The following is a 27,513-nucleotide window of genomic DNA, read 5'->3' on the forward strand; positions in this document are numbered from 1 at the left end:
ATAATGTCATATCACATAAAAGCTGAGCAATGAATATTTTTTAGAATGTTTCAGGAATGTTGTTTTGATGTTTCTGAAACAAAATATTTTGAAATTTTAATTTCACAACAAAGATCTTGCTTGAAATCTCAGTTCTTTGTTCCAATTTATGAAGAAAGCAAAACTTGAAATGCTGGAGCTTTGGATGGGATGGAAATTCCAGGTTATAACTTCAGTAGGCAAAACATTTTTATTAATTGTCAAGTTGAGAGTATCTCTGTTTAAATAGAAAGGAAAAAACGGGATTTGGGCCTCCTACTTAGATATTTACTGGCAGGCCAGAATTCAGAAAACTCCGCTAGTTGTACTGTGCAGACCCTTGGGAAGACTCAGGCCTACCAGTGCAGTATGTGGAACACAGTTTTTGTGCTAAAAATCACTTTCAAACTATTTAAAAATTACAGGCAGTTGCAATTAACCATGCCCAACAGCATTTTCCTTCATTAGTTAATTCATGAAATTTTTCTTGCGTGCTATTGATAAGCATATTCACATAAAGTAGCTAAATATAAATCATATGTGCATTTATGGCCCCTGCCACTAACTTCTTTCTGATTTTACGTTCCGAGCACTGTCATTCATTTGCTCAGGACATTCTGCAAGTCGATTTTAACAGATGTTGTCATGTGTCATGCAGCATGGACGTCAGTGGTTTTTCTAAATACATGATTCTCTTTCCACCTCAGAAGAACCTGACAAATGCTCATTGCTCTTTGAAGTAGCTTCTTCGTTCATAGGAACACTTTCTTGTCCTCCATTTTCTATGGATTTGGGGTCCCTTGGTTGGTAACGTTTCTTCACCATTGTATAAAATAGGAAGCCTAAGATGTAGGATGGTGCTCTGAAGCTGGCTACTAGGCCAAGGTAGGTATACCTGTGAAGACAAATGACAAAATACTCCCCTAGCATAAACAAACTTCAAAGAACTACAAGCACTAACTTTACTTATAAATGGACCTTTTCAAGAAGGGCACAAAAATTAAAAATAGACATTAGTCTCTGAACGCTTGATTACAATTGCTTAGGCAGCAAAATCTCAAACTGACCTTCTGAATGCTAAGGGCATTTTTCAATTTGTAGGAGCTTCTGGGATCAGGATTCCCATAGAGTCTGTAAGTGTCATGGGATCACTAGCCCTGGCTACTCTGCATAAAAATAAAAATACTTCACAAATGTGTGGCCACTCAAAGTTATATGAAATAGAACAAAAGAGAAAAAATCACTGCTTTGAATGTTCTTCAGGTAGCTATTTTTGGGTTGTGATTAACAAGTGTTTCTTTACAATGTATATGTCCTCAGCTGCCCAATAGCATTTGGTTTTCATTTGTTCACACATTAAACATGGCCAGTAAAGCAAAATTGGCAGAATTTCCAATATGCATGGTAGGCAGTGTGAAGTTGGATGCCTTTTCTATGCCTGCTTGTGAATCACATGACGACTATGGATTTCTAAGCTTCTTCCAAAGTGTACAAAATGCATCTTTTATTCAGGAAAGACTCGGTCACTGATGTCAATGAGAGTTTTGCCTGAAGGAGTAAGGCCTATATAAAAAAAATGAGTTTAGGATCAGGCCCAAAGATTATTACTGTGAAGATTTCTTAATGTTTGAAACCTATATGAAGGTGAAGCCAACATTAAACAACTGGGGCCAGCACATCAAATAATTTAGAGTCTTGATGCAGAAAGAAAACTCACGACCGCTCTGCTTTTTTATTTAACTTACCGATACAGCTCAGAGTCATATATCCTACAAGCACCACGTTGCCCACAGCTATTTCTTCCCCATTGCAAGCATGTCCTGTCTATTAATGCACCAAAATAAACTGGGCCTGGAATTCCAGCTGCAATAAAGCAATCAAAAATATATCACTGTGTCATATTATGATCCACAATTTTGGAAAATATAATAGCATTTTCATATTAAGTTCCAAGATCTGCCCTGTGCTATAGGGAAGAGACAGCAGGCTATAGGGAACCACTTTGCTCAGTGGTTTGAGCATTGGCCTGCTAAACCCAGGTTTGTGAGCTCAATCCTTGAGTAGGCAGTTTAGGGGGCTGGGGCAAAGAGATTTAAAAAAATGTCAGGAATGGAGTTGGTCCTACCAAGAGGGCAGGGGACTGGACTTAATGGCCTTCCAAGGTCCCTTCCAGTTCCCACAGTGGTTCTTGGCCCTGCTGCCAGCAAGTATTAGCCCAGCAGTTCCCAAACTGAGTGCAAACCATCAGCATTTTACAGAACAATCGCTGCAGCACTTTTCAGGACTTCTAGCGGTGCATGGACATCATGCTGATTCTGCACTGGGGTAAACTTCATCTCATGAGCCTGTCTCTCTGCTTTGTTTCCTACTGGAACTAAACCCAGGGGTGGAGATACGGTGAGGGATGAAACCAAGTGCAAAAGTAGATGGTGGGCAAAAGAGTCAACACCACCTCATACCCAGATTTTTGAAGATATGTAGGCCTTGCCTCACACATTGTTGCAAGGTACAACTTAGGCACCGAAGTAACTTAGACACTTAGAGGCTAAATTCACAAAGTATGTAGGTACTGTGATACTGAGCATGGCAATGTCCAACTTTTAGGTCCCTAGAAAGTCACAGAAACAAAACTGCTATTCATAAAAGCTTGAGTTGGACACCTAGGCTCCTGCACTATGCCTGGGGAGAGACAGGCATCCTACTACGCAATTTGTGTAAGCCAGCATGCTAGGTAGGGAACTGCCTCAGCTAACCAATAGAAGATGTTACCAGGATGGGTACTGTAGGCTAAGTCTACACTACATGATAAAGTCTATTTTAAGGCAGTTAGCTTGATTTTACAATGTCACTGTCTTTACTGTAAAAACCATTAAGTTGATTTTAGGGACCACTAAAATCGATATAACACCACCATGGAAAGCGAGTCAGCGTAGCATCAAGTTTGAATTTAAAAGTTCAAATTAATGCTAGTGTAGAAATGCCATGTCTTTAAATCAACTCTTTTAGCCTCCAGCAGTGCCCTGTATGTATCCCACAATGCCCTATGGTTGTCCACTCTGGCAACTTTCATCTCTACTGCTCTTCAGGCTCACAGGAATTAGGTAACAGGAAGCCCGACAATTTGAATTCAGGACCAGGAAGCCCATGGTGGCTAGGCTGTGGGGGGTCATTCTTGTATGAGAGGCCAAGACACTTCTTTCTTTATTATCAGCTTGGCAATTGCATTTACACATGAAAAAATAGCTCCAACGTGGGGTGGTGGCTTCTTCCCTGCACAGGATATAGCAGGAGAGGCCGAGATATTTTTTTCTGCCCCACTGCACCACATAGTGGCTAGGCTGTGGGGTCGTGCTTATATGACAGGCCGAGAAACTTCTCTGCCATTCTAATTTGTACAGGGCCAGCCCCCTCCACCCACCACAAACACCATACAGTCAGGGTCCATCTCTTACACAATGACATCACGTGGCTAGCCCCTGGCCCAGTAAAAGGATGTGCCTGCTGTTCAGTGCAGACCATGCTGCCAGACAGCACCATGTTTTGGCTTATGCACAGTAAGGGCTCCAAAGGCGGGACAGATTTTCAGAGGCTGGTTGTCACTGGGGAGAAGTCTCCTTGCATGGCAAAAATTGCTGGGGGCTGGCTGTTGCTGGGGGTGGGAAGTCTCCTCCTGCGGCAAAGATTTTTGGGGCCTCGCTGTTGCCAGGTGCAGGAAATCTCCTTCCATGGCAAAGATTTTGGGGTCAGGCCATCACCACAGACCACAGCTTGTGATATCCAGCACTCCTGACAGCCCAGGGTGCCCCCTGCCAGAGCAGCCTGCTGAAGGGACAATGTCAATTGGCCCTTCAACCAACTCCCCCACCATCTCCTCGATACCCCTAGTAGACAGTGGGGGCAGGGCAGATATGCCACAAGCTGTAATCAGTTCTTTTAATGTTTTCATGGAGGATGTTTCTCACGTTAATTGGGGGAAAAGTGACTGGAGTGCCAGTTGACATGACAGAGCCACCTGGGTGATCACAGGGCAGTCTGACACTCCCTTGCCAGCACCGGTAGGCTGATAATATAAAAGTCACAACATTCTAGATGAACAGATGTGGCTTCCAGGTGCGGTAAAGTGGCTGGAGGGCCAGCTGAGATGGCACAGTCCCCTGGGTGATCCCAGGTGGTATGACAGTTGTACCTAAAGGTGTTCTTTCTTTGGGGGAAAAGCAGCTGAGCAAAGAGCATATGTGGTTCTGGCACCTTCTGAAGCCAACCCATTTGGTTTTCCTTTCCCTGGGATTCCCTACTTTTCCTTCGTTCCTTCTGAAAAAAATGTCTGTTTGCTTTCTATGGGAGGGGTAGGAGGGCAATGCAGTGTGGGAAGATAACATCATATACCCACAACCACTTGTGGGGCATTTTTTTCTCCCTACTGCACCAACAAAAAAAACCCCAGAATGCTACAGGGGTGAAGGAACTGTGGGATAGGTTCCCACAATGCACTGTTGCTACAGTCGATGTTCGATGATTCAGTGTGGCAGCACTAAGTAGACTTTGTGGGGACTTCAGGGGGAGATGAGGATACTCAAATTTGACTTTATAAAACCCAGTGCTATAAAATGAATTTTCATAAAATTGAATTTATATCATAGCGTAGACATAGTCATAGTAAAATTTACTGCTGTGGTGTCCTCACAGGTCTCTGGCTCCATCAGTGATGATAACCAGAAGGCTGCTTGCATGTGTGCTCAATGATGTGGGCCAATGATCACAGCAGACCACAAGAGCACCCCTCCAAGACCACCAACCAGATGAGGATCAAAAGTGACAGGACAGATTTATTGTTAAGCTGCAGTGGCCCTCCTTCATCTCAATGGGCAGCAAGGTTATTGTAATCAAGAGGGTCTAATGGGACATGGAAGTTTGCTAACTGCACTTGCATACCTAGAATTTGTGGGATGTGGTGATTGAACCATAGCAGCACTTTGATTGGGTGCAGAGGGAGTGCATGGCTGTCACAGTAACAAACAAACAAACAAACAAACAGATCTACTTTAGCTATATCTCCCTCAGCCCATCCCTCTTCAACTGTCTTGGAGGAGAGAGAACAAAGCAAGATGTCATATCATGTCTGGTACATTCTGGACTGAGATGGAACAATGAGAGGATCAAGTTCTAAAATGGAGAACCCTTCATAGATAACAGACTGCTAGCAATTCCCCTGTTTTTATTGAGGGAGCTCCATTCTGAGTCCCTCTTCTGATCTCATCTGCAGCAGTATGTCACAGGGCGAGAAACCATCTTTCCAGAAACCATGTTCTAAACCTTTTAGGGCTCTTTATAGATTAAGAAGAACACCTAGAATTCCAGAATCCAGTGCTGATTATGGAGCAGTGGCCTGGTGCACAGTTCCCTTTAATAAGCAGGATGCAGCATTCTCCAGTAGTGTCAGCTTCTGAACGTTCCCATGGTATAGGTCTGTGCATAGAACATTATAGCAAGCTGGTGCTGAGGTGTGACATGGGTAATTGTGACAAGGTTCAAATCAGAGAGGAAAGATTGTTTTGCCAGGAGCAGTTGGAAAATGTACTTTTGGGTGCATCTTGGACATCCAGAAAGAGACTAACTGAGAGATTGTATTTTTATTTGTGCAGTGCCTAACACAATGGAGCCCTGCTTGATAACTGGGGCTCCTAGGCATCACACTACTATTATTAGTACCACTAGTATTAGGAACAACAATAGTCCTACCATAGAGTACCTATATTTTACAACTGGCAAATGCAGTTGGTGCCACTGGAAACCACAGAGACATTCAAAGTTATTTAAAAAGCTCAGATACTATAATCAGAAAAACTGATCTTACCCAGGACTCTCATCACGAGTGCATACAGACCAACTGCAAGAGATTTCAGCTCTGGTTGAACACACCTAAAATAGACAGATGTAAATCACAATATCCTGTCACCATAATACCTAGAAATTTTCATTATTTCCCCATAACATTATTTTTCTTAATGACAGATTACAAAGCTGCAGAAGGAAGATGTCTCACTTATTTGTCAAAACACATTAAATGATATGGAAAACATGAATTAATCTTGCATGTTGAATAGTAACACAGAAGGAGCCGTGTTAGTCTATATACTATCAAAACAAAAAAGCAGTCAAGTAGCACTTTAAAGACTTACAAAATAATTTATTAGGTGGCACTTTCATGGGACAGACCCACTTCTTCAGACCACAGCCATACTAGAACAGACTCAATATTTAAGGCACAGAGAACCAAAACAGTAATCAAAGTGGACAAATCAGGAAGAAAAAATTCCCAATGTGAGCAAATCAGAGAGCAGAGGGGGGCGGGAGGGGGAGTCAAGAATTAGATTAAGCCAAGTATGCCAAAGAGCCCCTATAACGTCCCAGAAAAATTCCTTTAGACAGAGGCGGCGAAAGAAGGCTTCAATGTCACCACAGAATTGCATTAAATTTGTGGAGGAAGTAGGGCAGAAGGAAAGACCCTGGGGTAAGAGAAACTCTTCTGCTGAGCTGAGCTGGTAGCTGGAAAGTTTAACAATATTGCTAGTTGAGCTGTCATTACAGTAGTTGAAATATCCTGAGGTATGAAGCAATGTAGAAAATTTATTCTCTTTCTTTTTTTGTAGAAAGTGGAAGTGTGTTTTATAAAGGGGGTACCCAAGGACAGTGAAAAAACCATTACAATCAACGTACTACACTGACTACAGCGAGCATCTATTCAACATGCTCTCTAAGAAACTGAGGAACCGTTTGATCAAAATCCTTTACAATAAACAAACGTTCATTAAAAATGAACTCTCTGAACTTGAAATTATCATCAACAATCAGGCATCCTCACAAGACCCCACAGAATGAGGCTTTACCTGTGCTAGAGAAGAAATTCATAAAACACACTTCCACTTTCTCCAAAACACCATCCTTGCCACGATGGATGTAACGGCTCTGTACACTAATATTCCACACAAAGACGGATTACAAGCAATCAGAAGTACCATCCCTGATGTCAATACAGCCAGTCTGGTGTCTGACCTCTGCAACTTTGTTCTCAAGCACAATTATTTCCAATTTGGGGACAATTTATACCTCCAGATTAGTGGAACTGTTATGGGCACCCGCATGGCCCCACAATATGCTCATACGTTTATGGCTGATCTAGAACAATGATTCCTCAGCGCTCTTCCCCTCCTCTACTTAAGATACATTGATGACCTCTTTATGATTTGGACCCATGGTATAGAGACTCTAGAAGAATTCCACAGAGATTAACAATCTGCACTCCACCATCAATTTATGCCTTGATTACTCCATGCAAGAGATACGTTTCCTGGACACTACAGTACAAATCAAGGATGGCCGGATCGGTACCACACTGTACCGGAAATCCACTGATCGCTATACTTACCTACACCTTTCTAGCTTCCATCCTGCACACATAACTAGATCCATTATTTACATTCAAGCCCTTAGGTACAATCACATTTGCTCTCATCCAACTGACAGAGACCAAAAACTACAAGATGTCTACCAAATATTCATAAACTTGAATCACCCACCAGGAGAAATAAAAAAAGCAAATCAACAGGGCCAGACAAATACCCAGAGACCAGCTACTCCAAGATAGGCCCAAAAAAGCCAAGAACAGAACACCACTGGTCATCACCTACAGCCCCCAACTCACACCACTGCAACAAATTGTTAAAGACTTACAACCCATCCTTAATCAGGATGCCACACTCCAGAAGGCCCTAGGTGACATGACTGTTCTCTCCTATAGACAACCTCCCAACCTTATGAGGATTCTAACCAATAGCCACAGTCTATACTGCAGGAATACCAGTCCTGGGACTTTTCCTTGCAACAAAGCCCGCTGCCAGCTTTGTCCACATATCTATTCTGGCGATACCATCACTGGACCTAACCAGGTTACTCACAAAATCACGGGCACATTCTCATGCTCCTCAAATAACATTATATATGCCATCATGTGCCAACAATGCCCAGATGCTTTGTATATTGGATAGACTTCAAACTTTCTCAGACAAAGAGTTAATGGGCACAAAACAGACATCAAAACATTCCTGATCCACAAACCAGTTAGTCTACATTTTAATGGAGTGGGCCATTCTGTTAATGACTTAAAACTCTGTGTTTTATTGAAGAAGAATTTTCAGTCTGCTTTACAAAGAGAAGCTGCTGAACTCTCTTTCATATTCAAATTCGACACATTAACACGTGGTTTGAACTGGGATGCAAACTTTCTGGGACATTATAGGGGCTGTTTGGCATACGTGGCTTAATCTAATTCTTGACCACCACCCCCCATCCCTCTGCTCTCTGATTTGCTCACCCTGATAATTTTTTTTTCTGATTTGTCAACTTTGATTACTGTTTTGGTTCTCTATGCCTTAAATATTGAGTCTATTCTGGTATGGCTATGGTCTGAAGAAGTGGGTCTGTCACACGAAAGCTCCACCTAATAAATTATTTTGTTAGTCTTTAAAGTGCTGCTTGACTGCTTTTTTGTTATGAATTAATCTATTGCTCTGTTGAATATGCCCTGAGAAGTCAGTTGAGTGCATCTAAATCAGTGAGGTGAATCTATATGAAATACCAGGATTTTCTACTCAGGATTTGCAGAAAGGGGTGTCCTTAAATATTTATTCTCTTAATTGTGAGAATTATGAACTGATGGGAACAATGATATTGCCCAGGGGCAAATTTCTAGAAATGGCATAATCAGAACAGCATCTTGCAACATTGTGTTGACATTCCCAAAAGCTGTGTTTTTAGGACTTTCATTCTTAAAGAAGATGAAAAGCAACATGACTCTCAAATTGATGTATAACTAATTTCCAAGAGATTAAATTAAAGGAACATGGGTTTTGGGTAAATTGTCCATTCTGTGCTGGATCCCTTTACATTCTTTTTCATGAAAAACCACTTTCTTAAATAACAGTTATATTTGCAAGGACATTTTAGAACCCTTTTTCTGTATGTTCTTATATGACAAAGTAATTTTCAGAACTCCTCTTAGAATTCACTTTCATTTTGCTTTCAAATTGTCTTTAGAATTTCATGATGATCAAACTTTCTCACTACCGAGCTTTTATAACTTATTTCAGATAAAGAAACCATTAACAAAATGTGTCTTAGATGGACTTTCTTTTGTCTACTCATACAACATACTTACCGATTTGGCCTTGCAGCTCCTAATCACAGAAATAGACCTAATCGTTTTCTGTGCTATTAATACAAAAGTCAGATGCAAAAGATGTCCTGTGTCAACAGGGAGAAATTGACTGACAGCATAAAAACAATACAGGTTGAACCTCTCTCATCTGGCACCCTCGGGACCTGACCAGTGCCAGACAAGAGAATCTGGTGCACAACAGGTCAATATTTTCTAGCACATTACTAACACTGCCACTGCTTACTGGGCTCTTAGAAGACATTTAGGGGTAAATTTGAGCTAAATAACAGCACGGAACACTGAGAGCCAGGACTGGTGGCTACAAACAAACTTTGTGGGACCACAGGAAACTTGGCCACATCCATGATAAGTGGTCATCTAGCTACTAAAAACATTGTGGATTATGGAGTTTGCTGGACGAGAGAGTTCCAGATTAGAGAGATTCAACCTATAGTAATATTTGTTGGTAGTTCTAACAAACTGCTTTAATTCTTCATAATTAAGTATGGATTCAGAGAAGACAGCAGTAAAAGACTGCCAGATTTCACTTAAGTTATTGCAATGTGGGGAAGTTAAGAATCCTAGGCCCCCAGGAAGGGAAAAGCTCTAAGTGCTAATAAAATAATGATTTTGGTGTCACTTACCTAAACATAACCACATATAATGGGGAGCTTCCTAAAGCGTAGAAAAAGGAACTTATGATATGTATTACTGTATAATAAATAAACTTTCTTGAGCAGTCATTGCTTTTTGGACATTCTCCCAACGTTACAGAGTTATTTCCCAATAGTGATCCTGTCATTTCAATGCAGCTGCAGTTCTGATACACCTGAAAGATAGCATTAAAAAAAAAGAGTGGTAGGTTTAATTGCTGGGAGTAGGGTTCCCAATGATAAAACACTGTCTGCACTGACATTTTTCAGCATTAAAACTTTTATCGCTCGGGGATCCATGTGAATATTTCACATCCCTACAGAGCTAAAGTTTTAGTGCTGAAAGTTGCAGGGTAGACACATGCCCCCTCCCCCATGTCAAAACAGATATCAGGAGAAGCCAAGAATCTATCCCCGTATCTCAAAATCCTTTCTTTCCATTCTGGACAAAGCACCTCCAGCTAGGGAAGGTTGACCCAGGATAGGCCACAGTGTACATCTGTGCAGCATGTTTACCCTAGAGCATGCCAGGGCCTCACACCACTGCTGGAAGCAGTCAGCTGCTGAAATGTCTCTGTGGCCCCCTCTGAGAAGGCAACGGGGCATGGAGAAGCAGTTGGCTCTGCATGCTGTCTCCACCCCCAGGCACCATCCCCACCGCTCCCTTGTGGCTGGGAATCTTAGCATTGCCAAAACCTGATTTATAAAAGGCTAAAGAAATGCATGTCTGTTGTTATCCAACATGCCACACCAGTCATTGCATGTTCTGTGTTCTCCCCAGTGCCCAACGTGAATCTGTTACAGCCTCCAGATAACGAGCCTGGCTCTTGTGCTTAAGCTGCAGAGTCTTATACATCTAGTTTGGAGGTCAGAGGTTCTCAGCGGTCCTCACAAATGCACCATCACTGCTTTTGCTCTGAAATCTGTCTGATCCATTCTACATATCTATCATTAATATACCAGTTTTCTTAATTTAAAAAAACAAGGCAACAAAGCTCTTACAGTGTTCTTCCCATGTCTTGTTGAAGCCTTGCATCCAGCATAACAAGCTGAGATGTAGGTGATTCCATTGTCTCCACAAACAGGATCCCATTGGTTCATGGCACATTTACAGTCAGCATTGCAGACAGAAATCATGGCACCTTCAGGATGGGCAAGTGGTGTGCTTATAAGGTAAATTTACAAAGGCTTAACATTGTTTTATTACAAAATTCATCCTTCATTTAAACATTAAAGAATAATACAGCAACTTTTTCTTTCACTCCTATGTAATGTCCTCACTACTTTGCAGCAAAACTAATATTCCACATAGACAAGCTTAAACTGTGCCTGTTCTTTCACCCCAATCATCTTGCCTGAGCTTCCATCCCAAGTACATTGCAATACACAGGACTACTGAGTTATGAAAAATTCTACGACAAAAAATGGAATTTCAGCCTACAATAGCCCAGATAAGTCAGACTCTTTGTTCTAACAAATGGAGAAATTCTTGACCCTGTGTTCAGTCCCAACATTCTAGCTACTTAAAATCACTCCGTAAAACCATTTTGTACAAGAATGACAGTCACAGTCATTCAGTTAAGACCCATGCCCCAAGCTGATTATGAAGTCCAAAAAGTATCAGTATGTAACTTGCAAAGACGGTGAGTCTGGGTCTACACATGCCCCTTCCTTTTGAAAGGGGCATGTTAATGAGGAGGTTCGAAACATGCTAATGAGGCGCTTCAATGAATATGCAGCACCTCATTAGTATAATGGTGGCCGCGGCGATTCGAAAGTGCAGCTTTTCGAATCACATGCCGCCCGTGGAGACAGGACCTTCCGAAAGGACCCCCTCTCCATTTTCGAAAGCCCTTCTTCTGATCACAGATAGGAAGAAGGGCTTTTGAAAACTGGGGTGGGGGTCCTTTCAGAGGGTCCCGTCTCCACGGGCGGCATGCGATTCGAAAAGCCGCACTTTCGAATCTCTGCGCCTACCATTATGCTAATGAGGCGCTGCATATTCATTGCAGCACCTCATTAGCATCTTTTGAACCTGCTCATTAACATGCCCCTTTCGAAAGGAAGAGGCACTTGTAGACCCAGCCTGAATGTGTATCTATCTTTGCAAGGTGAAAAAAGGGGGTTACATTCTTATCCATGTAAACCAATGTAATTCCATTAGAATTTACAAATGTTTAGAATCTGGCATTTTCAAAGGGTATCATCCTTCAACATTTGTAGAAGATCCAATCACACCATTGTGGCAATGAGTGTGTTCAGACATAACTGCACATTATACTGTTTGTAATGCTTGTCTGCTACCTTTCTGAGAAAGAAAATATGCTTTATATTATATAAAATGTATACATACCCATCATAGGACACAGTGAGTCCGGCTACTACATGGTTCTCACAGCCCACAAAAAAGTTTAAGAGGCTCACAACAAAAGCCATAGCTGACATCCAAAATCCAAATTTTGTGGCTCCTATCATGCCCAATTTGTACTTTTTCATTATTAGTCCTCCTAAAAATATCCCAATGCCTACAGCAGGCAAAACAGTTAAGCCTGCAATAAAAGAGGGAGAAGAAGGAACACAGAAGTGATGTAGTCTCATTTTATCACTCAAAACTAATTTAACAAGTTAGCAGGTTGAAACTGCTGAAATTTTTCATAATACAGGGCCTGAAAAATGTCATCACTTTATTTCATGAGGCACAAAATACCACAACATTGCAAGGGACCAAGGAACTCCCCTAATGTTTTTGTTAATGAACTTGTAAAAATTACACCTAGAGCTATGTACTTTAGGGCCAAACTGTGTCCTAGCTCTGTGAGGCTCATGAGAGGATCCTGGGTCAATACCCCTCGCAAGCACATGTTGAGTGATTTCTTAGAATCATAGAAGAGTAGGACTGGAAGGGACCTCGAGAGGCCATCGAGTCCAGCCCCCTGCCCTCATGGCAGGACCAAGCACTTTCTAGACCATCCCTGAAAGCCATCTATCTAACCTCTTCTTGAATATCTCCAGTGATGGAGATTCTACCACCTCCCTTGGCAATTCGTTCCAGTGTTTGATCACCCTGACAGTCAGGAACTTTTTCCTAATGTCCAACCTGAACCTCCCCTGCTGCAATTTCAGTCCATTGCCTCTTGTTCTATCCTCAGAGGCAAGGAAGAACAAGTTCCCTCCCTCTGCCTTATGACACCCTTTTAGATACCTGAAAACTGCTATCATGTCCCCCCTCAATCTTCTCCTTTCCAAACTAAACAAGCTCAGTTCTTTCAGCCTTTCTTCATAGGTCATGTTCTCTAGACCTTTGATCATTCTCGTTGCTCTCCTCTGGACCCTCTCCAATTTCTCCACATCCTTCCTGAACTGCGGTATCCAGAACTGGACACAATACTCCAGCTAAGGCCTAACCAGGGCAGAGTAGAGCGGGAAGAATGACTTCTCGTGTCTTGCTCACAACACACCTGCTAATGCATCCTAGAATCATGTTTGCTTGTTTTGCAACAGCATCACACTGTTGACTCATATTTAGCTTGTGGTCCACTATAACCCCTAGATCCCTTTCTGCTGTACTCATTCCTAGGCAGTCCTTTCCCATTCTGTATGTGTGACACTGATTGTTCCTTCCTAAGTGGAGCACTTTGCATTTGTCCTTATTAAACTTCATCCTGTTTGCCTCAGCCCATTTCTCCAGTTTATCCAGATCCTTTTGAATTATGACCCTATCCTCCAAAGAAGTTGCAACCCCTCCCAGCTTGGTATCATCTGCAAACTTAATAAGTGTACTTTCTATGTCAATATCTAAATCATTAATGAAGATATTGAACAGAACCGGTCCTAAAACAGACCCCTGCGGAACCCCACTAGTTATACTTTTTCAGCAGGATTGAAAACCATTAATACCTACTCTCTGGGTACAAAGTATCGGAGGGGTAGCAGTGTTAGTCTGGATCTGTAACAGCAACAAAGGGTCCTGTGGCACCTAACAGAAAAGTTTTGAGCATGAGCTTTCGTGAGCACAGACTCCAGCATCTGATGAAGTGAGTCTGTGCTCACGAAAGCTCATGCTCAAAACTTTTCTGTTAGTCTATAAGGTGCCACAGGACTCTCTGGGTACGGTTACCCAGCCAGTTGTTCACCCACCTTATAGTAGCCCCATCTAAGTTGTATTTGCATAGTTTATTGATAAGTATATTATGTGAGACAGTGTCAAATGCTTTACTGAAGTCTAGGTAAATCACATCCACCGCTTCTCCCTTATCCACAAGGCTCGTTATTCTATCAAAGAAAGCTATTAGATTGGTTTGACATGATCTGTTTTTAACAAAACCATGCTGGCTGTTCCCTATCACCTTACCACCTTCCAAGTGCTTGCAGATGATTTCTTTAATTACCTGCTCCATTATCTTTCCTGGCACAGAAGTTAAGTTGACTGGTCTGTAGTTTCCTGGGTTATTCTTGTTCCCCTTTTTATAAATGGGTACTAAGTGGGAATTAATTGTGCTTTGTATTTGAGGAAGTTACTGTTTGTATCATGGCTAATCCATCAAGGATGTTGGGCCTTGGCCCAGAAGCCTCTAGCTCAAGGGTGGCACCTCAGCTCTTGCCTGTGCGGAAGCCCTGGGGCAGACATTGGGAAAGTGTGTGCTGCCCCATGTTATGGAGAGCGTTTATTGTAAGCTAAGATTATTCCCTGGGGAAGAGGAGTTTGAACCCTGGCTAGAACACACCACTGAAATGCGAGAGCAGTGGGCTGCACCAGATAGAGAGAGAAGCAAAGATGTTTAACAGAGAGTCTCAAAGGCTCAGCATTAGAAGTGAGTTGTACCTTGAAGCTCACTAAGCCTGAGGCCAGTGTAAAGGGTTGCCTAGAGGCCCTCACTCATGCCTTTGGGAGCGCAGAGAGCCCTGAAGACAGTTACTGTACCTTCCTTAATGCTAAACAGCACCAGGGAGTGAAGGTTTCGGCCTATATACACAGGCTGGAGAGACTGCTACAGAGAGCTGTCATTAGCGGAGCAATTACTGTGGAGCAGATGGACCAGGCTTCCAGAGCAGAAGTGCCATGGTCCTCTAGAGCCTTTTGGATCTCAGTGGGATGAGAGGTGTGAGAGAGCTTTTCTCATTAACTGTCATCATTAACTGTGTAACTCATGCTCCAGTCTTAGTGTTTGACCCAAACAAACCCTTTATTTTACATATTGATGCCAGTTTGGAAGGTTTAGGAGCAGCTTTATACCAAGAAGTGGCCGGCAAATGTAGACCTGTGGCCTTTGCCAGCTGAGGATTGTCTGACAGTGAGACCCTTTACCCCATCTACAAGCTGGAGTTCTTGGCCTTGAAACGGGCCACCACTGAGAAGTTTCATGACTACCTGTATGGTGCTAAGTTCCAAGTACGGGCCGACAACAATTCACTGACGTATATATTGCCCAGTGCTAAGCTGGACGCTACTGGCCAGAGATGGGCAGCTGCCTTGTCCAGCTCTGAGTTCAGCATACAGTACTGATCTGGGAGAAGCAACATCGATGCAGATGTATTGTCACGGCACCCACAGCCATCAGAAATTGCTGAGATCCCTTTAGATGGAGTGAGAGCCATTTGCAAGGGAAGTTATTGCAAGTCTGAGGCCCCTGAGATGTGTATTGCTGAAACTCTGGGTTTACCACCTGAGTGTGCGCCATCAGCCTCTGTAAACTACATTGTGTTGGACCAATCACCATTGCCCAGGCTCAATGCTGTGGACTGGCAAAAAGCCCAACTGCAAGATGCTGACATCCGTGACACCCTACTTGCAAAAAGAGAGGGACAAAACCCTATGACCATTGTTCCCTCCACTCCTGGAAGTAAACTATTGTTGAGGGAGTGGAACAAACTCAGACTGATACAAGGTGTGCTGCACCGGGTCACAGGAGATCCATTGCAAAATTGACAAACACAACTGGTACTGCCAACAGACTACAGAGCCTTGGCCATGAGGGCCCTGCACAATGATTTTGGGCATCTGGGTACGGAAAGAACTCTTGAGCTATCCGCAGTAGGTTCTATTGGCCCTGGATGGCTGAGGATGTATGCAGAAAACGTGAGATGTGTGCGCAATGAGTTCAGTGGAAAACTCTGCCCACTAGAGCACGCTACCTGCAGAACATCATGACCAGAAAACCCTTGGAGTTCGTATGCATTGATTTCTTGTCTCTAGAACTGGATAGGAAGAATATTGGAAACATCTTAGTAGTGACTGACCACTATTACCTGGTACGCTCAGGCCTACCCCACGTGTGACTAGAAAGCCACCACCATAGCATGAGTATTGTGGGTAAAGTACTTTTCAGTGTTTGGACTCCCAACTTGGTTACACTCTGACCAGGGCGAGACTTTGAGAGTCGCCTCCTGAAGGATATGCTGAAGGTGGCAGGAATAAAAACATCCAGGACAACCCCTTACCACCCACAAAGTGACCCTCAGACAGAATGATTTAACTGAACTCTATTGGATATGCTGGGGATGTTGCACCCAGAGCAGAAGGCATCCTGGAGTCAACATGTTGCCTTTTTGGTGCATGCCTACAATGCCACAACGAATGACGCTACTGGAGCCACCCCATATTTGCTGATGTTTGGATAAGAACCCAGACTATCCATAGACCTATGCTTTGGGGTGTCAGAGGATGAAGAAAGCTATGAGACACATCTACAGTATGTTTCCTGACTGAGGCAAAAGATGCAGGATGCCTACCGTTTGGCTACAGCAGCTGCCCGCAAGAACACAGATCATACCAAACATTGGTATTATGCAAGAGTGCACCTGCAGGAGCTGCAATCTGGGGACAGAGTTCTGCTGCAAAATCTAGGTGTTGTTGGCAAACACAAGATTGGTGATAGATGGAAGGCAACACCCTACCTGGTGGTGGAAAGACTTAGGGACCTGCCTGTCTACAAGATTAAACCTGAGAGTGGGTCCGGGCCAATGAAGACAGTACATAGAAATCTCCTGCTGCCCATGGGAGAATTGGTTGGTGCCTCTTCTGAGATGGACTATGACACAAGACCATGGCAAAAAGAAAGTGCAAGGCCATATACACTACCCAACACAAGCAGTGGGCACGGTGGAGCTAATCTACCCTTACCCAGCACCTTTAAGAGTGACTCTGAAGAGGATGAGGCCCCCATGGAGCACCTTAGAAAGGGAATGAGACCCCAGATCCTACCAAGGGAACATGGGGAAAGTTCAATATCTTCAGTGCTAAATCCCAAGGCAGAAGTGTTTAGGCCTGTGGCTGGAAACCCTCCTCCCACAACAACACTAGCCTGGGATGATGAAATTGTCCCACTTACAGACAGTCTGGAGGAGAACCAAGCATGTGTGGATACACCTCAAGCAGCAGACAGAGATGTTTTTGCCCAGGACATCCCTCTGTATGAGCAAGAGACACAAGAGCCTATGCCAGTACAAAGGGAATTCTAGGGAGTGCCCCCTTGCTCCTGTCCTCAGAAGAGGTTCCCACAGCCCATGTTATGCCCATGCTCAATAGGCAAGATAGAGATATAAAGCCTGTAAATAGACTAACATATGAGGCACTAGGAGTGGTTGGGGAGGATGTAATACACCTGGCGCACAGACTTGTGGAAGCCATAGTGGGTTTTTTCAGACCTTTCGAAGGGAATTCATATGGATGGTATAATCAGAAGTGTGATTTGCCAGGACAACAAATTCTGGGCTGGGGGGAAGATGTAAGGAATATGCCAGCAGGAACTCAATGCTGCTGAAGGCTGGGAGGAATGTGTCTTCCAGAAACCATTTGCATGATGGGTAGCAAGAAAGCAATGAGGTTTTGTCTATTGTAAACACATTGTTGTAAAAACCACAATTTATGCTAACACTCAGTATAAGAATTGTGAAATCTCACCAATGCTCCAAGTCGTTGTGGAGGACAGGGCAGTCATCATAACTGCATAAGACATGGATTACACAGGTCTCCCCTGGTTTAAAGCATTGTAGGGCAGAAGGGGAGGGATATAGGTTGAACCAGCTAGCTGAGTCCTTGGCCACATAGCTATAAGCCTGGTTTGACTAGCTCTCCCCACCTGTTAAGAGATAGAGCTGGATACTAGTGTTTGTATCTTGTATGAGACTCTACTTTGGTAGGTACTGTGAGCTGAAATCACAGGGTGGCAGCTAAGGCCTCTAAGAGATGAAATCACAGGGTTTTGCCTCAGGCCAAACCCACAGCGGCGGATGGATCACATGACTGGCAGATGGCTGGTAGGAGGAGCAGCGCACGGATGGACAGCGTGACTGGCCGGTAGGAGCAAGCAGAACGCCGGACTAGCGCAAAGGTGGCATTGTCTCAGGTTCCATGAGGGAACGCATCAGTGTGAGGTGTCAGTGCCTGCATGGACTGGACTGAATTGTAAGTGGGGTGTTTGAATTGGGAGTGCAGAGAAAGTTGGGTGTGTGGATTGGCTGTTTACAGTATTGGACTGGTGAGCCTGAGAGGACAAGGACATTGCTAATGCATTTGAGTTGGGACAGTTACTTGAGGATTGGTTATGAACTCTGGGTGTGGTATTTTCCCAAGCTTATGCCGTATGACTTTTCTGCCTCTTTCATTAAAAGTTTCTTTTCTACACTCAGACTCTGTGCTTGTGAGTGGGGAAGCATTGCCTCTCTGAGGCGCCCAGGGGTGTGTGAATTTCCCAGGCTACTCGGTGGAGGCTTGAGACGGTTCTGTGTGACATGGATGAAAAGGAACCCCTAGATGTTGAACCCAACCCTAGTTGCTGCCAACTCCTTCTGGCAGAGGGGTTACAAGGCGTATGCGGCACCTCATTATGCCTTTGTGTCAACTGCCTGTACCACAGGTTGCAGCTTGGAAGAAGAATCCAGAGAGCCACTAGATTTCCCTCCCCCTGGAGAGAACATTGGCTTTGCCCATCCAAAGCATCAGCCGTAATAACTGCACTCGCATGTTGGGTGACATGCTGTGCACCATGCAGAAGCCCAACGTGGAGTACCATCTGATCAAGGCTGTGTGGAGACCAGGAGGCAGAGATTGGTCAGCATCTACACTAGCGGCTGTACACATGTCCAAGTGGAGGCTTGTGTCATAACGCTTGCAGCGTCCACACTAAAATCACAGAAGCACCTGTCTCAGGCTGAGCAGAGAAGTGAGCTAGGCCACCTGACAGTGTAAATATTTGCTTAGCTGTTGAACAATCCCATGTCTGTGCCAATCTGCAGTGTGAACAAGGATGAGGACCATCCACCAGGCCTCAAGTTACAATAATCCTTCCACCCCAGTTCCACGATGCACTGAATCCTTTACCTCCTGACCCTCACAAAACCTCAGTCCCTGTCAGCTTGTGCACTAGTCGTAGTGTGCTTCACTGCCCGCAGCAGATCACCTGTACGTTGGAGTCTTTATAGGTATGGGTAAGCTAATATCTGGACAAGCGAGGTCCCTAAAGAAGTGTGAATAGTGTAGACAAAAACATTGCATAATGACCCCATAACGCCTCAGTAGCCACCCCCCACAGCACAAGACCAGCCTTCAGAGGATAACACAATTGAGATGCCCCAGTATAATTGTAATTAATATGGGCAATGTCACATGAACAAATGGCTACAGGGGAATCAAACTCTCTGAGAGTTATGTATCCCTATACATATGTACCATGTTTCTTCGTGAGCATATTCAGCAGCTGTCCAGAATGTGTAGGTGTCCCTCGGCTTAGACCGAGTTCGTAAACCAGACTTGGCCAGAGCCCACTCTGCATGCAAACACTCCCCTTTATGTAGCGCACAGCAGTCTGCAGCTATTTAGCTTGCCACTGAATTCCCATTTTCCAGGGTCAGTGATGATGGGTACAATTTCATGAGCCAAAGCAGAAGAAGGTATGCAGGGTCCTCCACAAGAAAAGTTGGTACAGACAGATGGAATAGAACCATATCATCTCTGGGAAATAAAGTTCTCTTTTCCCCATTCAAGCACAATCCTGCTCTCAGCACCCAGCAACATGAGGCTTTCCAGTGTTTCCTACATTTGTATTAATATATCTGCCCCTCTAGGCACAAGTATGAAGATGATCTGAATGGGGATCCAATTCTCAGATATGTGCATAAGCATGAGCTTGTAATTCACTGGTTTTATCCACAAAGGCTAGTGACTTAATAAACTGGTTAGTATCTAAGGTGCCACAGTACTGTCTGTTACTTGTCAAGATACAGACTAACACGGCTACCTCTTTGAAACAGTTTGCCACATGGTGTGTGTGTCTGCTCCAAAGTTCCTGATGACAAAATCACAATGGAGCCTTGAGCAATTCTACAGATTCAAAATTTCATGCACATTTTTTCTTGGACCCATCTATTGTAATTTTGGCTCATGAAAAAATGACAAAAAGACACACTGCAGTCACACTTACTTTCCACCATAAAACCAGCGTCTATGGTGCCATCACAAAAGAGGACCCTTTTGTGTGTCCCTTAAAGAAACAGAAACAAACAAACAAAAACCCCACCATGCTCAATAGAAAGTACATCAAAACACTTTCCGAAGCACTATAACACTCACCTGTTACAAAGTTTGACTTAGAAATTGACTGACCATACTGCTGCTCCATGTATTTTTGTTTGTAAGTTAGGAAACCAACAAAGCTACTGAATTGTAACAGGGCAGAACACAAAAATGTTACATAAATTCTATTGCTGAACACTGTTTTCAGAGAGGTAAAGAAATCTGAAAGAAATAATATATAACTTTATTTTTTAAAAATGTTTGGTATAATTATTGGTAAATCTATGAGATTCAGCATCAAATCCTGCCCCCAGACACCTATGCGATTATCCCATTGGCTACAGCCTGTCTGTTTACATGAATTTCACTGCAGGCGCCAGACCTAAGTGGTTTCTCTGTGGTTCCTCTGTAACTTGCATCAAGTTTGGCACTGGGAACTACAGACAATAATATTAATTCATTGTTCTTTATAACCCATATATAATCACCATATAGGGTTAAATTGTAGGATTATAGAAGTATAAGAGACATCAGTAGTTAGAAGTGATAATTATGTAATAATAGATACCTAAAGGAAGGTAGGGTTGAAGTGCAAGGCCTACAGTCTGAGGCCTGTATGATTTTAGCTTAGCCAAACTAGGCTGCAGACTTAAAAATGCAAGACATAAGGAAGTGACCAAAGAGTGACCCCATGCCACAAGATTGCGAGAAAAGATGTACAACTGGGTGAAAAAAAATAAGAGTAATTTTTCCTTAGAAGATTCCTAGCATTCACATTTTTCTAACAGTGCACCCTATGTTTAGGGCATGTATGTGCATAAATGTTAATAAGGTATGGCAAAAATCACATTATAAAAAGAGGGCAACCAGATTAGAAAAGTTGAGCTCCCTATGGGAAACTCCAGCAAGAACCATCCTTCTACTGACAATCAAGTGGAAAGGCATCCATTAGACCTTAAGAGGATTCTTAAGGATGTAAGTATGGCTGTATTTTTAACTTGTGCATAGGTCTTAAAATTTCTACATGCTTAGATAATCATAACTTTATTTGTAACTTTAATAAATCTTGTAAAAACGACTAGACCTTGCACTTGTGAATGTATGTGTGGCGACTACCCTTGATCTCTATGTGTTCCTAGATATTCTAAATTTGAAGCAAGCATCAGAGGTGACTTTCAAACCATTGAGTATGAAACTCTCACCACCAGAGCCACGCCCAGAATGGTGTAATAGCATATGACTGAATCCATTTAAAATAAAATAAAAGGCTACAGAGCTGTACCAGAAAAGAAGAAGTGTAAAGATGATACAATGTCAGCTTTTTCCTTGCCTCCACACTCCCACATTCCTGCACTGGGCACAGCTCCGCCAGAATGGAAAATCAGGCTTCCTGTGTTTTTCACTGCAGATAGCTGATTTTACATTTCTGTTAAATATGTGGTGGCCATGAAAATAATACACGCTGACTTGCTGGGAAAAGAACCTTCTGATATTTTTAGGCTTACTCATCATTAATTTTAATACAGATTTTAGTTCATTTTGATGATTCATTTTTCTTTAGTTCCAGTTTGTTTCGAGCGCAAACTTTTAAATGTAGGTTCTGACTATAAAATTAACTCCATACAGGCTGACCTTCATGGCTATCAGAAGCCCAAAGACTTCAAATAATCGTGTGGGTGTGGTGGGTGTGGGTGTGGAGGAGGATCTGGGGTTCTATGGGGTTCCGGGGTCACATTGTACTAGTAGGTTCCAGTTTAGTACAACATACGAAACACTTGCCTTTCGCAGCCACTGACCACTTCACTGGCTGATGATTTTCAGACTCTTGTTGTTTGCTCTGGTCTCCTTTAATTTGGGAGATACCAGATGAACTTTTGCCATTATTTTTTTCCTCCTGCTTTTTCAGACTCCGTGGCAGGAAACAGAATGGTATGCCAGCAATGAAATTAGTTGTTCCAGATATAATAAAACCAAGCCACCATGCACCTACCCACCGTGAGTCTTTTGGAGTTATAGTTATGCTACCTAGAATAAAATGAGACAAAAATGAATTTTATTAGCGAAGAAATATGACTCTTCCCCGCCCCTCCCCTAGAATTGCTGGGAACTCTACATTGTACACTGGAAATAAACATAGTATTCTCATTCTTTAAAGAGATATACTGAAAAATGCCATAAAGCAAGCAGGGCATCAGCAAAGCTTTTAACATCTTGGGTGGTGCCACTTGCCTTCCTGCATTTGCTGCCCTGTATGATTCAAAACTACATACCTCAGAATTTATGGTACTTTTGAACACATGGGAATCTGAAATAGGTGTCAGGCAGAGGATCTCATACACCCTGGATCTGCTTGGGCATAGTACTTCCTGCTAACCTTTTTTTCTTATGGTACCATCCAGCAAAACATTCAATCGTATTAACTCTAAGCACATGTGCAGTCCCATTGGGGCATTCAGTGAGATTCATCACACACACACAATACGTATTAGCAAGAACATGGGAGCTGCCTGTAATGTTTGTATGAATATCATATGTCCATCCAGTCATTGCATTGCTTGTTTATTTGTTTTTTATGTGACTATGAAAGAACTAAGTCATGCAAGAGCTGGCTACACTGGCTGAGGAACAGACAATGGCATTAGCTAAGCCTCACTGCTGGTACACAAATACAATAAAGGTGTCCATTCTTATTAAGTATATCTCTACTTAACTCTGGGCACTGCCTGGCTCATGATTCCAAGTGTGTGTATGTTTTGATAGGATGATGAAATTGAAGCAGGAAATCTAAACAGGATTTTCTCACTGATAAAAGGAAAGACCCTTTTAAAACAGATGAGTCTTTTAGCTTATCCCAATTTGTAAAGCAAGTGCTGGGGTGCCTGCGATAAGCCTTAGCTATTGGCAAGATAGAGATGTACATAGACTATTTATTATTTTAAAAGCCATTTATCTGAATTCCTTCTTTCTGAACCAACAGTGCTTTGCTTAAAGAAACCTGATTGGTCAGTGTATTAACTTTGCACCAAAGCTCCAGAAGAAAAGTTCATATGAGGGTTCAAAACCCAACGTGAACCTGTGAAGAAATCACAATTGGTTCAAAAGGGACTGCGACTAAAGGCTAGATCTGAGAGCAAGAGAATTGCATGATTCCATCCCCCTAAAAGGTGGAGGTAATAAAGCCTGTCACCTAAGGGATAGCACTCTAGGGCTGTGTGTACCCCCCCTTTTTTTTACAACACTTATTTTGACTTTCTAATTTCTTAATAAGTAATGTTGGAAAACATCAACAATTTAAGCTTGCTTGCTGGAATGTGCGGACCATGCTGACCGGCTTGACTGAGGATCTTCAGGCCATCAGTGACACCCGAAAGACCGCTGTCATCAACGAGGAACTGAAGAGGCTCAGAGTTGATATCGCTGCACTGCAAGAGACGCGACTCGCAGATTCAGGATCTCTAAAGGAAAAGGACTACATCTTTTTCTGGCAGGGTAAAGCCCAAGAAGAACCCAGTGAGCATGGTGTTGGCTTTGCTGTCAGAAACACCCTTCTAGAAATGGTGGATTTAGTCATGGGCAGATCAGAAAGACTTCATTGGATCACGCTTCAAACTTGCGCCAGTCCTGTCCACCTGATCAGCGCTTATGCTCCAACCCTGTACGCCACACCAGAAGTAAAAGACAAGTTCTATGACATGCTTAGTGCTGCTTTAGCGCAAATACCTGCTCGTGAACAACTGTACATCTTGGGTGACTTCAATGCAAGAGTTGGAGCTGATTGGGCCTTATGGCCTTCTGCTGAGGACACTTCGGTGTGGGAAAAATGAATGACAATGGACAGCGTCTCCTTGAACTGTACACGTACCACAATCTGTGCGTCACAAACACATTCTTCCAAATGAAGCCACAGCACAGAGCGTCGTGGAGACACCCACGCTCGAAGCACTGGCATCAACTAGATGTGGTCATCACTAGGCGTAATAACCTCAAAAACGTCCTTCTGACATGCAGCTATCATAGTGCTGACTGTGATACAGATCACTCGCTAGTTTGCTCCAAGCTGAGACCCAAGAAGCTGTACCGCTCTAAACCTGCTGGAAGGCCCCTCATTGACGCCAGAAAGATGGCAAACTCGGAGAAAGCTGAAAAGTTCAGAGAGACCCTCCAGGAAACTCTGCGCAGTGGCCCTGGGGTTGCCGATGCGACATCCAAATGGCAACATCTGAGGGATACAGTTTACAACATGGCCTTGTCGGTGTTTGGAAGAAGAGCTAGAAACACGAATGAGTGGTTCGAAGCTAACTCCGATGAGATGATTCCAGTCATTGAAAAGAAGGGCGCTGCACTCCTGGAGTACAAACACTCACCGAACCAGAGTACCCAGCAAGCACTTAGAGAGGCCAGAAGAACAGTACAGCAGACAGCCAGGCGCTGTGCCAACAACCACTGGCTCCAGCTATGCAGCAGCATCCAGACCTGTGCTGACTTTGGTAATCTCAGAGGAATGTACGAGGGTATGAGGAAGGCATTAGGACCCACCCAGAACAAGATGGCACCTCTGAAATCCAAATCTGGTGAAGTCATTGCTGACAAAGCCAAACAGATGGAGTGCTGGGTTGAGCACTTCTCCGAGCTGTACTCACGCGAGAACGTTGTGGTTGACGCAGCCCTCGATGCTGTCGAGCTCCTACCAGTAATGGACGAACTGGATCAAGAACCGACTGTGGATGAACTGAAGAGAGCCATCGACAGCATTGCAGCAGGAAAGGCCCCTGGTCAGGATGGTATACCACCAGAGGTAATCAAATGTGCCGCGGACACACTCCTGGAACCCCTACATGAGCTACTGTGCCTGTGCTGGAAAGAGGGTGAGGTTCCACAGGATATGCGTGATGCTAACATTGTAACGTTGTATAAGAACAAAGGAGACAGAAGCGACCAACAACTACCGTGGAATCTCCCTCCTAAGCGTCACTGGTAAACTGTTTGCTCGCGTCATCCTTGGCAGACTCCAGAAGATTGCTGAGAGGGTGTACCCTGAATCGCAGAGCGGATTCCGCGCAGAGAGGTCTACCGTTGACATGGTCTTCTCTCTAAGGCAGCTGCAGGAGAAGTGCAGGGAGCAGAGAAAGCCACTCTACATAGCCTTCATCGACCTGACCAAGGCCTTTGACTTGGTCAGCAGGGATGGTCTGTTCAAACTGCTCCACAAGATAGGTTGTCCTCCATGGTTACTCAAGATGATCCAGTCATTCCATGAAGACATGAGAGAAACCATCCAATATGACGGAGCATTATCGGATGCTTTCAGAATCAGGAGCGGCGTCAAACAAGGATGCGTGCTTGCTCCGACACTGTTCGGGATCTTCTTTGCACTCCTCCTGAAGCATGCCTTTGGATCTTCAACAGAGAGCATCTCGCTGCACACAAGATCTGATGGGAAACTGTTTAATCTTGCAAGGCTGAAAGCTAAGTCTAAGGTGCGAGAAGTCCTCATCAGAGACATGCTGTTCGCAGATGCTGCTGCTGTAGTGTCTCACACAGAAGACCAGCTTCAAAAACTGCTGGATCAGTTCTCCAAAGCGTGCAAGGACTTTGGGCTTAGCATCAGCCTAAAGAAGACAAACATACTCAGTCAGGATGTTGCTGAATCCCCATCAATCAGCATTGACAACTATACATTAGAGGTCGTCCACGAGTTCGTTTACCTCGGATCCACCATCACTGACACCCTGTTGTTTGACACTGAGCTAAATAGGAGGATCGGAAAAGCGGCCACAACTCTGTCCAGACTCAGCAAGAGAGTGTGGAATAACAAGCTGTATACTCACACCAAAATGCAAGTCTACAGAGCCTGCATCCTCAGCACCCTCCTTTATGGCAGCGAGACTTGGACCCTGTATGCCCTCCAGGAAAAGAGGCTGAACGTCTTCCACTTGTGCTGCCTCAGGCACATTCTTGGAATATCATGGAAGGACAGAGTGACCAACACCGCCGTCCTCGAGCAAGCTGGAATCCCAACTATACACACCCTCCTCAAGCAGCGTCGGCTCCGCTGGCTTGGCCACGTCCACAGGATGAATGATGGAAGGATTCCAAAAGACATCCTGTATGGGGAGCTAGCCTCTGGCAAAAGACCTCCCGGACGCCCCCAGTTGCGCTACAAAGATGTCTGCAAGAGAGACCTCAGAGAGGTAGACATCGAGCTGGACAACTGGGAAGAACTAGCAGACGACCGCAGCAGATGGAGGCAGGGGTTACACGAGGGCCTTCAGAAGGGCGAGATGAGGATCAGACAGCTAGCAGAGGAGAAGCGAGCGCACAGAAAGCACACTAAGGACTTGCCAGACACCCACTACATCTGCAAGAGATGCAGCAAGGACTGTCACTCTTGTGTGGGTCTTCATAGTCACAATAGATGCTGTAAATGAAGTCCTCAATTGAAACTTTGAAGGGCGCGATCCATAGTCTATGCAGACTGAAGGATGCCTACTACTACTAATGTTGGAAAATTGCATTCACACAGCCAAAGTATTGCGAAATGGAGCATTCTCATTTACAGCCACTGCACTGCAAAAGGAGCCTTCACATGAGCTGTTAATAGCTGTGCTTTGTCCTTTTTGACCTTAAGAGATGGAGGGAATCAACTAAGGTTGTTTGCAGAGCTGGAGTTATTTTTTGGAGGGAAAAGCCCTCTTGTCTCAACTTTTCATGCATGACAGTGTAAAGGCTCTACTTTTTTCAAAAATAGGCTTTTCTTTTTCAAACCAAATAAACATACACACACAAATGTAAACAAGGAGTGGTCATAGCAGTAGTTAATCCAGGGAACAAACTAGGGAACAAAGTCAATCTCAGATACACAATTCAAGCTATGTCATTAGCATAGCTAGAATCGATGTATTAGAATTGACTTTCTGCCCTAGTGTAGGTAAGGACTCTTTGGGCTTGCACTCATGTCCCTTACTCCATGCAACAGCATGGAGTACCAGGGTCAATGGCTGAGCCCAGAGAGATCAATTTTGCTTCGTCTTTGCCACATAGCAAAATTGATCTCCAGAAGATTGACTGTGGCACAGCAATCTTATAGTAACTATAGACATAACCCCAGTGACTATGGC

General features: G+C 43.7%; 1 protein-coding gene across 1 annotated transcript in view; it reads right to left on the reverse strand.

Annotated features, from left to right (window-relative positions):
• Positions 1–696: 696 nt before the first annotated feature.
• The window catches only part of LOC142007175 (solute carrier organic anion transporter family member 1B3-like), a 35,846-nt gene continuing 9,029 nt past the window's right edge, over positions 697–27,513 (reverse strand). Inside the window, exons 7-14 of the mRNA XM_074983730.1 lie at positions 22,175–22,420; positions 20,453–20,617; positions 12,239–12,434; positions 10,888–11,050; positions 9,877–10,061; positions 5,873–5,937; positions 1,764–1,881; positions 697–913 (exon numbers count right to left, since the gene is read on the reverse strand). Coding sequence (XP_074839831.1) covers positions 697–913; positions 1,764–1,881; positions 5,873–5,937; positions 9,877–10,061; positions 10,888–11,050; positions 12,239–12,434; positions 20,453–20,617; positions 22,175–22,420 — 1,355 coding nt within the window. The remainder of the gene's footprint in view (positions 914–1,763; positions 1,882–5,872; positions 5,938–9,876; positions 10,062–10,887; positions 11,051–12,238; positions 12,435–20,452; positions 20,618–22,174; positions 22,421–27,513) is intronic.

The sequence above is a fragment of the Carettochelys insculpta genome, chromosome 1 (genome assembly GCF_033958435.1).
Source record: "Carettochelys insculpta isolate YL-2023 chromosome 1, ASM3395843v1, whole genome shotgun sequence".
Classification (NCBI taxonomy): Eukaryota; Metazoa; Chordata; order Testudines; family Carettochelyidae; genus Carettochelys; species Carettochelys insculpta.